Source organism: Vulpes lagopus, chromosome 6 (assembly GCF_018345385.1).
Source record: "Vulpes lagopus strain Blue_001 chromosome 6, ASM1834538v1, whole genome shotgun sequence".
NCBI classification, from domain to species: Eukaryota; Metazoa; Chordata; class Mammalia; order Carnivora; family Canidae; genus Vulpes; species Vulpes lagopus.
In genome coordinates this window covers 89326478-89341547 of record NC_054829.1, presented here as the reverse complement: position 1 = coordinate 89341547, position 15070 = coordinate 89326478, and the positions used below count along the sequence as shown (strand labels likewise).

At 33.5% G+C, this 15070-nt stretch overlaps 1 protein-coding gene across 5 annotated transcripts in view; it reads right to left on the bottom strand.

Moving 5' to 3' along the window:
* Positions 1-15070, bottom strand: part of CCSER1 (coiled-coil serine rich protein 1) — an 880050-nt gene that overhangs the window by 602449 nt on the left and 262531 nt on the right. For all 5 annotated transcript variants that reach the window (XM_041759585.1, XM_041759583.1, XM_041759581.1 and 2 more), the window contains one exon: positions 8401-8494. In XM_041759585.1, the coding sequence (XP_041615519.1) occupies positions 8401-8494 (94 nt within the window). The remainder of the gene's footprint in view (positions 1-8400; positions 8495-15070) is intronic.

The window sequence follows — 15070 nt, the reverse complement described above, 5'->3', positions numbered from 1 at the left end:
GTGCATGGAGCCTGCTTCTCCCTCTGCCTGTGTCTCTGCCTCTCTCTCTCTCTCTCTCTCTGTATGACTATCATAAATAAATAAAAATTAAAAAAAAATATTAAGCCCTTTTAAAAAAAAAAAATACAAGCACTGTTTATTTTAACTTTTGTTTCTTAATACAAGCACTTATAGCATAAATTTCACTCTAACATCTACTTTTGCTGCATCTTATAGGTTTTAGAATATTGTGTTTTCTTTTTTTGTTTTGATACATATTTTGATTTTATTTGTCTCATTGCTTGTGCAGCAGTGCATTAATATTTACATGTTAAGTACTTAATATTTACATTATAGAAAAATGTGATATATCCATAAGATGAATAGTAATAAGATCATAAAGAAAGAATGAAGTACTTCTATTTATGCTACAACATGAATAAGTCTTGAAAACATTATGCTCAGCAAAGGAAGCCCACTACAGAAGACCAATATAGTATGATTCTGTTGATATAAAATGCCAGAAGAGGCAAACCTGTACAGATTGAAAGTGGCTTTGTGATTGCCTCAGGTTGGCAGTGTGGTGAATGATGAGTCCCTGCTAATGGGTACAGCTTCTTTTTGGCATGACAAAAATGTTCTAACCTTATATTGTGATGATACAGACACAATCCTGCAAATATATTAATAACCACTGAGTTGTATAACTTAAATATGTGAATTATATGGTACATGACCTATATTCTCAATATTTTTTATTTCAAAAAAAAAGTAGGAAGCTACAAAGGAAATGAAAAAAATATCTCAAATCAAATTAAATACTTTGGGGGAATGTTCAGAAAAAAGAGCCACTTTTTTTGTAAAAAAAAAAAAAAAGCTTCTGTGTACTTGTGTTTTTAAAACTATATATCAATTATTAGCCAAAGAATCAAAATTATTAACACAGTCTTCAGAATTAGAAAAACATTGGGCCCAGATAAGACATCTACTGCCTGTAGTCTTTTACGACTCAAAGTTTCAATTTTCTCAAATGTGGAAGAATTATTTACCTCATTGAATTGGCACACAGACTCAATAAATGTTATTTATTATTCTTTTATTATTTTATTTAATGCTATAATTGTATAAGTTTGGAAATTCATGATAACCACAAAATTAATTGCATGTGCTGTAGTATTCTACACTTAAAATTTGAGAAATACTTTACTTGAAAATGTGGTTGAGAACTTCCACTAATAGACTGGGAAAAAAAAATCACCCAAATCAGCAAGATTGGGTTCCTATTAATCCTCAGGAACATCATATTTTTCATGTATATTGTAAAAAATATTATTAGCTACAGTTATTAAAAATATTGTATGCCAGACATGATATAGACATTCTACTACACTTTAAGGTATTATTCTTCACAACAAACTTATGTGGTAGATACATTTATTGCTCCTGTTTTCAGATGAAAAAAGGAAAACTGAGACTAGATAATTTGCTCAAGTTTACAAAGCTTGTTGGTACCTGAGATTTGTCCTACTCCAGAGTCCAGATTTGTAGCTATTATGTTATACTTCCAAAATGAAGTGTCACACAGCTTTATACAATCACATTGAAGATAGCTTATACATATTTTTTCTGACCCAGACATATCAAAGCTTGTAAAAACTTATAGTTAATTTTTATAATTTTGCCTGTGTGAATGTTGTTGCAATTTGTACATTACCATTCATATTAACAAAGCCACTAGGGTTTCATCTCAGCTCTGCTGTGCTATTATCCATTAAAAATTAATAACAAAAATTACCTCCTTAATTAATAGGCACAGGAGGAGTTCCTAATTCACTGCAGAATTTTATATTGCTTGTTCATCAAACTCAAAATAATTTGCAACTACCTAATTAATTCCTAATTGATATCATTGAGCCATTTCTTCTCCATTTGCATCTGGACATATACCAAGAGATACTGCCCTAGGTGTTTTTATATGTAACATCCAAAATAACTAACAAAACAACATAAAATTTTTTCACTCAATCATCAAAATGACCACTGCATTATTTTTATCAAACAGTGATAAATAAGGAAATTATATTTTCAATTGAGTAACTCATCTGCAAATTACAAAGGTCAAATTTAATACAAAGTAACAATCTGGTTTTCTCTCTAAACATTAATGATTTGGATTAATAAGTTTTAAAGTAGTTAAAATGGGAAATGTATTATTTCTCTTAGAATTACTATTTTAAAAATGTATTTTAGACACATGACTAATATCTGGGAAAAAATGTTTCCATGCATTTAAATGCATTAGTTTTAACACAAAGAAATGTACCACCTGTTATAAGCAAAGTGTCTTAATTAATTTTTGAATAATTACTACTAACAAAACATCACTTATTTTTTTTAAAGATTTATTTTACAGAGAGAGAGCATGAGCAAGTGGGGAAGGAGCAGAGGGAGAGTGAGAGGGAAAGATGATCTTCAGCAGACTCCCTGCTAAGTTTGAAGCTGAAGGGGAGGCTCAGTCTCAAGACCCTGAAATCATGACCTGAGCAGAAATCAAGAGTCCGATGCTTAACCAACTGAGCCCACCCAGGTCCCCCTAACAAAACATCACCTAAACTGATACACAGAATTTAGATTATAAAAAGTAAAATTATAAAGCATGTTTTAAAAAAATATATAATCATGATGAAGCATTAAGAAATTAAGGACTATACAAAATACCAATGGTTGGACAAACTCTATGACAAGGAATTTAAGATGTCAAGATAGTCAACTTGTCCTGGGCTCCTATTTTATTTTAGGCAACTATGAAAGCCACTTTATACATAAATATGTCACCTATTTAGATAGGATGATATTCTGAGATAATTTTATTATCATTTTACAAATGAAAAAAAATTACATAAAAAAATTGGGTCACCTGCCCAAGGTCACTGTGGTAGAGCTGGAATGCTAACGTGGATATGTCTGTCTCCAAAGTGCCTATTCTCTTTTGTTATTAATTTGTCATTTCTTTACTTAGAATGGATTTTTAAGATGCAATTTCCTCTCCAAGAGTTATTGTGAGCATTAACTTGAGACAGCTTAGGAAAAAAGCATAGCTCATTACTGGCATTTAGTTTTCCTTTCCATCAACTTAGATATCCAGCTACTGCTTGCTAAAACTGATGCACCACCAACTCCTAGTAGCCAAGAAAAGAACTGGAACAATGGCATTTTAATGAATATGTTCCAAACAGATAACACCAAAATGTGTTTTAATTTTATTTAATTATTTATGATGCTTCACTGTCAAATTAGTCACGTGCATATTTCCCAACATTATTTGAATACTACAGTCTAAATAGAAATGTGACTTGGAAAAGAAAAAGAAAGAAATGTGACTTGGTTCTACTTTACTGTGGAAAAGAACAGCTAAAGATTAAAAGTTCTGAAACCAAAACTCAAATCCTTCTTCTTTTTTTTAACAAACACTACGCACTGTCCAATATTTAACTGGCATTATGATAACAACTATTTGTAGATTTATCTAATTTAGTCACATAAGGGTAACAGTTTGCAAAACAGTTCATTTTGGAGGACTCGTCAGGAAGTAACATTGCTTAACATCAAACATTCTATTGGGCTTTATGGCAATTACCTTAAAGGAAGGTGAGGAAAATGATTGACAACATCTACTTCAAATATTTTCAATGTTAAAATTACCTGAGGAATGTTAATATATATAAGGAACTGAATTTTATTTTTGGATTAAGCAAGATCCTCATAAAATTCCTAGCTTTTTCTATACTAATCCTGTATTTAAAACATGATAGATTCAATTATACAATGAAAATATTATCCATAAAACTAATTTAAGCATTAATTCAAGAAAAATATGATTAAAGACATCTGGAAGGCTTATCCATAGGATTTGGAAAGATAAAATTTTTTGTGATACACAGAATTTGCAAAGATAAAATTATATAATGCTAAGATCAAAGTAAATTATTCAGAATAGTTGCTTTTATTTTTTTCTCCCCCAGATAAATCTCCTTTTGAGAACTCAGTTCATACGCCTTTCCCTCATTGAAATTATCCTTTCTTACAGTATTAATGATAATACTAATATCCACTTACTGCACTATAAAACAAATATTTCATTTGTGCTATTATTTGTGCTACCTCTCTCTAGAAAGAGAATGTGTTAATTTAGGACTCCATAGGATAAATTTATATATTAAAAGGATTTGTGGAACTTTACTTAAATTGTCCACTGCACTGGTCAAAACCAAACTTTTTAAAACCTAACTGAAAACTTACAAATCGTTTTTAAATGAAAATACAGATAGCAAAGAATGAAAAAAAAAATTAAATGATGTCCAAAAGAATTATGACCAAGATAATGAACTGCATCTTTACCAAGTTAGGTATAGTCATAGGCGCAAAATTTTCAACAAATGATGAAATACCTAGACATACATCCAAATGTGCAAGTATGTGGGCATTTCTATAACAAAGACCTTGAGCCACAGAATTCAAATTGTTTTTTTCTGTTTTGTTTGCACTATTCTGATATTTTAATTGCATGGTTGATATACTTTAGCTCATATTCCTTATACTGCAAGTAGCATATCAACTAACAATGATTCGTATCATATAAATATTAACTCTATCACTTCCTATGCATTCTATTTCCATTAGAATGTCTCTTTGTATGTTAAATCACTCAATGTGAACACTGTTCAATGTACACATGTTGCAAAAAATGTGAGGAAATATATTTAAATTCATAGTTTCAAACTCTGTATAGCAAAATATATCTCCTAATTCTTTGATTTTCCTATAGAAAAAACCAAAATGATTAAACTTTATTATTTCTTGTTTTATTTTTAAATCCATTTTATTCCATTTATACATGGCTTAACATTTCTAGCTATGCTTTAAATAAAATCACATTAATATAGAGCAATTGAGCATCTACTTTATGCAAATTAGCACAGTAAAAAGGACAGCAGAAATTCTACATTTCCTTTACATGATTATTTTTCCAGTCTTTGCAAATTTAACCATTAATAATTATATCTTAAACTGAATAAAATTTATACATGTCACACATGACAATTACTAGAAATACCTGACTAAATATTTTCAAAGTAAAAATACTTCTCTTTTACAAAAATCACCTTGGCCATTGTATTAAGCCTTAGTATAAATTGCTATAAATCTTTGCCTTATAAGACTCTAGAACCAAAAAATGAAATGTTTACCCTAACAAATTTTTTTAAACCCCCAATGATTTTTGGTAATGTAAGTAATAGAATTTAATAATATCATTATTTTAGTTTTCAGACTTTTGAAAATCACTTTTATTTAAATCATCATTTTAAAATGATTAGCATTAATGAGCTTTTTATCAATATCAATTATTAATAATGAGCTTCTTATATTCTGAAAAGAACTTTAATTATGTTGCTTAATAAAAATATAAATTACATAAAACCTATTCAACCAAAAATTTTTCTTTTTGAGCTAATATGCATAAACAGATAGTTGTAGCTTTTTCAAACCCTATAATGTGTCAACCAAAGTGAAACAGGTTTTCAAAGACATTTTATTAAGTATCATTATACAAATCCTAAATCACTCTAAGGACTATTTCATTTATCAAAATTGTACTTCAAGTATGCAAAGTGATATCATTCACATTATGAAGAATTTGGTTAACACAGTTGATTCAAAAAGTATTTCAGTTTTGGCTTCAAACCAATCTATATACTTTCTGAAGTAGACTCAGGAGATTAACAGTTTTTAGTATATCTTCTTTTCCTTTAGAATAAACTAATGAAGTACACAGCACCCGTTATTTTATAAAAAAATGAAGTTAATGTTTTAAAACATTTGTTTTTGTTCCCAGGCATATTTGAGCCAAGTCTTTATATTTTTAAGTCACTCTTTGCTTTTCATCATGATCGCCTACCAAGCATTAACTGAGATTGCTACATTATTTATCATTCTTTTAATTAATATTTGGTTTTATTTTTATTGTGAAAATATTTTAAAATGCAAAAAACAGAGAAAATATTACAATTAATGCTTGAACCTTTCACCCCAAATACCTATTACCCAGCTTTGATAATTTCCAATGATTTTCTAATTTTGTTTCAACTATTCCCTCTTCCATATTTGCTGGTAAAGTAAACCTCATGTATCATATTCCTTCAACCACATGACTCTCTCTAAAGTATTCTTTAAAAAAAAATATTCAATACCCAACAAAATAAATAATTCTGCAATAATTTAGTCATTTCTCAAATTTCTGCTTGAACCAGAAATATATTTTTACAGTGTTCTAAGTTTTTCAATAAGTATGACAACAAAGATGTCACACTACATTTGCTTCTTTTAATCTACAACAGCCCTTCCCTCTTTTTATCATGCCATTTATTTGTTTAAGAAACCAAACCATTATCCTTTAAAATTCTTCACATTCTATATTTGGTTACTGGATTCCCTCTCTGCTCAACCCAATATTTCCTATAAAATCAAAATCTAATCAAGATAATTGAACAGAAAAAAATATAATTGAATAGATTTAAGTATTTGTGGGCAGAAGTGGTGGTGCTGTGTACTTCTCTAGGCATTGTATTAAGAGGGAAAAACGTCTACTTGTTACAATTTTAGTGATGTAAATGACCAGTGGATTTAGGTATTGTCATTCTAATCCAAAATTACAAAGTTCTCCATCAACAACATACCCTTACAACCACGCCATGCATATACAGACATCTTCATTATCCTTTTAATGATTGCTTAATATATATACCATTGCATATTTAATAAATATACTATTGAAGAAGATTCCAGGTGTTTCCAATATTTTGTTATTATAAATATTTTGCAAAGAAGTTATTTGTGCACCTTATTTTGTATATTTCCAGTGTTTTATGATTAACCTTCTAGAAGTTGGATAGTTGAATATAAAAGTAAAATGGATGTATAGTTTTGCTAAGTACTGACAAATTTACCTCCACAAGGATGTACATTCTACTATATCAAATTCTTCTAAGATAAATACACATGAACGACAAAATGGTATAATGTATCTATCTGTATAAAAGTGAGAAAAATCTTCCATTTTTAAAAGACTATCTATCAAATCAACTGCATGAAGAATGCTTTAAGAAATGATTATCCTAAATTTGTTTTCAACCAGAAAAAATTTAACATAGCTTCTTTTGATATTAGCCTACAATACAAAGTAATAAAATATAAACATTGTAAAATGTAAAACATAAACATTGCCTTCTTTTGACAATTTGTAATGTGATATTATCTATAATATAAAAATGCTGCCTAAACAAAAAATCATTATAAAATATTAGAACTGGAAATAACTTTAGAGATTATGTCTAATTCTTAAAAGTTAAAAATATGGACACTAAAATCCAACAGATTGATTTTCTCAAATATATGCTCTAAGACGAAGATTTTAAAGTTCCAGTTTAATATTTTTTGAAAAACAGAGAAAGAGAGTGGCAAGGGGGAAGGCAGAGTGAGAAGAAGAGAATCTTAACCAGACTCGACACCCACAGTGGAGCCTGATGCAGGCCTTGACCCACAATCCTGAGATCATGACCAGAGCCAAAATCAAAGAGTCAGACACTTAACCAACTGAGCCACCCAGACACCCTAATATTGTTTCTAATTTAATTTGGAAATGACTATACTAAAGGTGTTATAAGCAAAAGAAAAAACAAAAGGTAAGTAACAGCTTCTCTTTGTACCCAAATATCTAAATAAGAATAAACAATTAATCCCTATAATCTACTTTAATAGGAGTAATTTTGGCATTTAAAGATATGACAGATTCATGCTTTAATATAATTAAGCTATTACAAATATAATGGGCTTCCTTCGTAATTCATTTAACAAGAATTTATTTATCTCATGCCATAACTATGTGTTTATGAGTTTGTATTTGTGGTTATTATTGGCAATTATTAATTTTGAGGACAACCTTATTGCATAAAATTAATCTATGTGTTTTCATTGAAGCAGCTAAGATTTTGAAGAGTAAACCTTGATCTACAAAAACTCCATTCAGTTAAATAAAATAAATGAAAAATGGGATTGTAATTGGTTTTTTTCTCCCTCAAAAGGAGAAAATATTAACTTTTCCATTAAGTATTAAATGGCAAATTCCTTCCTTGAAGTTTCTTTATAGTTTTTTTTTCCTATTTTACAATTGTCTAGCAAATGGATTTATATTTCCATAATAGATTTTAAGATCACCAGAATCATATTTCAAAGGTACCTAGCATGTTATACACAAACTGGAGATGGAAAAGACTGAATGTATCCTATACAATATGAAGTTTATCAATGAAAGCTTAGTGACCAGGATCAGAGTTTTATGACCTGGCACATTTATTTAACACATACCCGAAGGATGAAGATTCTGTTCCTCTAAAAATTCTAGATCAAGCATTAGATCATCTTCATCCAGTTCACAAGATCCCAAATTATTCAAAACATCCTGAAGAAAAAGTAAAATCAATAGTTAGAGGTGAGAAACCACTGAGAAATTGAGGAAATATACACATACAGAGACCATGAAGCAAAAAAAGAACTCAAAATTATAAACGAAAAGTTTTAGCTGAATCACTTGACTCTCCCATGGGCTTTAACATTATCTACCCAATAAAAAATTCCAAAAATTATTCTAAAAATCTTAACTCTCACTAAAATGGCTAAAAAGGATACAAAGTTTGTGTTTTTTTTTTTCAAATGTACAGAAGTCTGTGAGCTAAAACTTCATTTTTTTTTTATATTTACCTTTCAGACCTGGACAACATTCTTCTGATACATTTATAGAATTCCCAAATAAATTTTGTATACAGTGCCAACTGTGAGATATTCATTTAGACCATACTTGAAAGTGAAAATCCAGTTACCATTTCCCAATCAATTGCTTAACATTAGGAAGGATGAACAGAAGAAATAAATATCAATTAGATTAAAAATTAATTATTGACTTTCATAATGCTATACACATCAGAGGTAGATTACATTCTTCTCTTCCCTTCTCTTCCTTTCTTTCACAGAGCAAATAGGAAAATAAACCAGAAGGATATATTGAGAAGTCTTAAGGAGAAACAATAATATGCAGAGGTAGGAATTACTGAGGGAGGAATAAGGTCCTAATTTGTGTATTTGTGTTTATAGATAATGGTGACTATATGTTTTTAAAAAGTATGAACTTAACAGAGACTAGATTGAAATAACAGAAGTACACATTTTGTACAGATGTACATATTGCTACATGTACATGATGCTACATGTAGTAAATTACACTATACTGTAGACCATTTTTCCCATTGATGTGAATGTTATCATAATTTATGTTTAAAGAATTAAATATTCATTAAGGGAAGCCCAATGATATTGTCAAATAGAAAATGAACAGCTTAGTTCTAGAGATTGAAAGTAAGGACACTATGACTTTTAAATAAATTATTCTCACTGTAAAAAAGAATTACCCCTTGAGGCAAGATGGCAGAAGAGTAGGGGTCCTCATTTCAGCTGGTCTCCCAAATTTAGCTAGGTAACTTTCAAACCATCCTAAATACCTACGAATTCAACTTGAGATGTAAAGAAAGAACAGCTGTGATTGTTTCTTACAAGGTAGGAGTATGGAGAAGAGAAATAGAGGGGACATATCAGAAGATAAACTTCAGAGGGAGCCTTAGTAAGGCATCTGCAGCAGGGCAGTTACAGCACTAGGGGCAATACAATTGGATCCTTTGGAAACCTGCTCCTCAGAGTCTTCCCTGCCTGGAAAGTGGTCAGTGGTGAAATAGAGCAAAATTGTAGGAGGAGAGTGTAATATCAATATTCCCAGAGACACTGAAAAAGCATGGGTGCCAAGAGAAAACTCAACTTATTCCATATACCATAAAATGTCCTCAGATCAGGAGACCAATGCCATCCTAGGTCCTGGTAAATGACAGGAATGCAGCAACCCTCCCAAAGCATCTGGCAGAGGCAGAGTGGGTGCACACTCCAGCGGGTGAATGCAGGAGATCCAGCATCGGAGAGAAATGGGCTGTCCTCCATTCCCTCCTGGAGAGGCGGAGCCAGTGAGCACACAAGACAGTGAAAGCTCTCCCTCCACCCAGTGCCCTTCAAATTGAATGAATCAGTGTCCCCCTGCCTGCCACCAGGAGGATTGGAACCAGTGCGCACTAAGAGACTGCAGTTTAGTATACACTGGGAGGTCTTGGTTCCAGCACTGGAATCTGGCCATTGCCATTTTTTTTCTTTCTCCTTTCACTCTGGAGAGGTGTGGCCTCGAGGGAACAAAGGCCTCACAGGGCAAAGAGCTTACACTGAGCCCAGCCAACTAGCAAGGGGCAAGGCATCTCTACTCAGGCACAAACACTTGAGAATCAGCACAGCAGGCCCCTCCCCCAGAAGATCAGCTGTTAGAACATAAGAACAGCAAGTTCACTGACAAAGCAGCACTGGAAAGCTCCAGGATAAAGGGAAAATAGTATAGACAACATGAGGCTTTTTCCTTATGATTCACTTATCTTTCAGGTTAAAAATTTCCAATATCCTCTCTTTCTTCCTGACTAATCTACAATATTTTATCATATCTTCATTTTTCAGTTTTTTTTTTCCTTTTGGACTTTCATATTTTTACAATTATATGTCATAGATATATTTGGCATTTTTGGCTTCCTTTCAATGTATTCATTTTAATTTTTATAGATATAAAAGTTTGGTGTGTATGCTTTGTTTTATAATTTTGGAATTTAGTACCTTCTAACATATAGACCAAACTACACTCAGAGCCAAGTAGCACAAAGTGTTGATCCACTCCATGAGATTATATTATCTCTTCTTACCATTCCACCCCCTCTTCTGTCTTCTTGATTTTGTTGTTGTTGCTGCTTCCCTATATGTTTTGCTTTTTTATATAAATTTGGAATTTAGTACCTTCCAACACACAGACCAAAATACCCTCAGAAGCAAGAGGATCACTTCCTTGGTTCACTCTATGAGACTATATTCTCGCCGCACCCACACCACTCCCTTCCCACCTTTTTAAAATTTTTACTATTTTTTTTAATTTGACTTTCACATTCATGGTCTCTTTCTCCTTTTACTTTTATTTTCTGGTCACTGATCTACTCAGAATTGTCTAGGGAGTATTTTACTTGGGTCATGGCGGATATTTTTTACCGCCATGTATTCAATCATACAGCCTTTCTGAACCAGACAAAATGACTAGAAGGAAGAATTTTTTTAGGAAACAAGGGTGCCTTTTTAATTGCAATCAAGGGATCCCTGGGTGGCGCAGCAGTTTGGCGCCTGCCTTTGGCCCAGGGCGCGATCCTGGAGACCCGGGATCGAGTCCCACGTCGGGCTCCCGATGCATGGAGCCTGCTTCTCCCTCTGCCTGTGTCTCTGCCTCTCTCTCTCACTGTGTGCCTATCATAAATAAATTAAAAATAAATAAAAAAAATAATTGCAATCAAATATGCCGTCTGAAGTGAGCGTGCTCCCCGAGCCCGGCCCAGGGGCCGCACATGGCCCAGAGCAGATGGTGGCCTCACCACACGTGGGGGCCGGGGCACGGCTGCTGGGCTTAGCCCTGCTGTGTCACTGAGCCACTGTCTCCCCTGCAGGTGGCCCAGCCTCCGGTGCCCAGGACAGGGGAGGAGGGGCGGAGGGTGAGGTGTGAGCGCTCACACCTTCGCACATGCATGACTCTCCCAATGTTCGTGTTTGTTCTCCTTGGCTAAAATAGTCAGATAGCACTGTGAAGCCACTGCCGGGCTGGTGGGGGCAGCCCAGCGGCGCCGCCTAATTCTGTATCTGGAACAGGAAGAGCCGAAGGTTGATGTGATATGCTGTGTACAAAAGACTCATTTTAGACCTAAGGACACCTTCAGACTGAAAATGAGGGGATGGAGAACCATTTGCCATGCAAATAGTCTTCAAAAGAAATCTGGCGTAGAAATCCTCATGTCAGATAATTAGATTTTAAACCAAAGACTGTTACAAGAGATGAGGAGGGACACTAACATACTTAAAGTGTTTATCCAAAAAGAAGATCTTACAATTATGAATATTTATGCCCTTAATGTGGGAGCAGCCAATTATATCCACCAATTAATAACCAAAGCAAAGAGACACATAGATAATAATAATACACTGATAGTAGGAGACTTCAACACTCCACTATTGGCAAAAGACAGATCTTCCGCCTTCCTACCTGTTAGAAGCACAAACTCTTCTCTCTGGAGCATTCTAGGTGTTCTCTCTTTAAATCTCAGGTCGAATTAATAGGTTTTCAGAATGATTTGAAAGTTACCTAGGTAAGTTGGTGGGGACAGGTACTTGGGGACCCTACTCCTCTACCATCTTGCCCCACACCCCAAGGACAGATCTTTAAGGAAGAAAATAACCAAAGGAACAAGGGCTTTGAATGATACACTGGACCAAATGGATTTCAGAGATATATACAGAACATTCCATCCCAATGCAACAGAATACACATTCTTCTCAAGTGTACATGGAACTTTCTCTAGAATAGATCACATACTGGGTCACAAATCAGATCTCTACTGATACCAAAAGACTGGGATCATTCCCTGCATATTTTCAGACCACAATGTTTGAAACTAAAACTCAATCACAAGAAATTTGAAGGAACTCAAACACTTGGAGGTTAAAGAGCATCCTACGAAAAGATGAATAGTTCAACCAGGAAATTACAGAAGTATTAAAAAGATTCATTCAAACTAATGAAATCAAAGCACAATTCCTCAAAATCTTTTTAATACTGCAAAGCAGTACTAAGAGGGAAATACATCACAATACAAGTCTCCCTCAAAAAATTGGAAAAACCTCAGATGCACAAGCTAAACTTACACATAAAGGAACTGGAGATAGAACAGCAAATAAAGCCTAAACCAAGCAAGATAAGAGAAATAATAAAGATTAGAGAAGAACTCAGTGAAGACCAGAAAAACTGTATAACAGATCAATGAAACCAGCATTAGTTTCTTTGAAAGAATTAATAAGATGCACAAGCCCCTAGCCAGATTAGTAAAAAGATAAAAGGACTACAATAATAAAATCATGAATGAAAGAGGAGAGATCACAACCATATACCAAGGAAATACAAACGATTTTAAAAATGTATTATGAGCAACTATACGCCAACAAATTAGGCAATCTGGAAAAAATAGATGCATTCCTCAAAACCTACAAATTACCAGAACTAAAACAGGAAGAAATAGAAAACCCGAACAGACCAATAACCAGTGAAGTAACTGAAGCAGTCATCAAAATCATCCCAAGAAACAAAAGTCTAGCACCAGATGGCTTCTACCAAACATTTATTTTTTAAAAAAGATTTTATTCATTGATTGATGAGACACACAGAGAGAGGCAGAGATGTAGGCAGAGGGAGAAGAAGGCTCCAGTAGGGAGCCTGATGTGGGACTCGATCTGTGGTCTCCAGGATCACACCCTGGGCTGAAGGCAGATGCTCAACTGCCGAGCCACCCAGGCATCCCTCTACCAAACATTTAAAGAAAAAATAATACCTCTTCTACTAAGCTGTTTCAAAGAATAAAAATGGAAGGAATATTTCCAAACTCATTCTATGAGGCCAGCATCACCTTGATCTCCAAACCAAAGACCTCACCAAAAAGGAAAATTACATACCAATATCCCTGATGAACATGGATGCAAAAATTCTCACCAAGATATTAGCCAATAGGATTCAACAGTGCATTAAGTGGATTATTCACTACAACCAAGTGGGATTGTTCCCTCGGATGAAAAGATGGTTCAACATTCATAAAACAATCAGTCGTAGATTACATAAACAAAAGAAAAGACAGGAACCATATGATCAAATCAACTGATACAGAGAGAGTATCTGAGAATATGTAGCATCCATTCCTGATTAAAACTCTTCAATGTAAAAAAAAAAAAAAAACCTCTTCAATGTGTAGGGATAGAGGAAACATATCTCAATATCATAAAAGCCACCTATGAAAAGCCCACAGCAAATATTATTCTCAATGGGGAAAAACTGAGACCTTTTCCCCTAAGGTCAGGAACGTGACAAGAATGCCCACTCTCACCCTGTTAGTCAACAAAGTAGCAGAAGCCCTAGCCTCAGCAATTGGACAACAAAAAAGAAATAAAAGGCGTTCAAATTGGCAAAGAAGAAGTCAAACTCTCCATCTTTGCAGATGACATGATACTGTAGTATATAGAAAACCCAAAAGACTCTATCCCAAGATTGCTAGAACTCATAACACATACAGCAATGCAGCAATGGGGCATGATACAAAATCAATGCCCAAAAACCAGTGGCATTTCTATACACTAACAATGAGACTGAAGAGAGATTCAGGAATCAATCCCATTTATAACTGCATCCAAAAGCATAAGATACCTAGGAATAAACCTAACCAAGAGGTAAAGGATTTATACTCTAAAAACTACAGAACAATTATGACAGAAATTGAGGAATACACAAAGAGATGGAAAAATATTCCATGCTCATGGATTGGAAGAATTAATATTGTGAAAATGTCTTTGCCACTCAGGGCAATTTACACTTTCAGTGCAATACTGATCAAAATACCATGGACTTCCTTCAAAGAGCTGGAACAAATATCCTTACGATTTGTATGGAACCAGCAAAGATCCCAAATAGCCAGAGGAATGCTGAAAAAGAAAACCAAAGATGCGGGTATCACAATGCTGAATTCAAGCTGTATTACAAAGTTGTGATCATCTAGACAGTATGGTACTGGCACTAAAACAGACACATAGGTCAATGGAAAAGAACAGATAATCCAGAAATGGATCCTCAACAATATGGTCAACTCATCTTCTACAAAGCAGGAAAGAATATCCACTGGGAAAATGACAGTCTCTTCAATAACTGGTGCTAGGAAAACTAGCCACATGCAGAAAAATGAAACTGGACCATTCTCTTACACCGCACACAAAGATAAACTCAAAATGGTTGAAAGATGTGAATGTGAGACAAGAATCCATCAAAATTTTAGAGGAG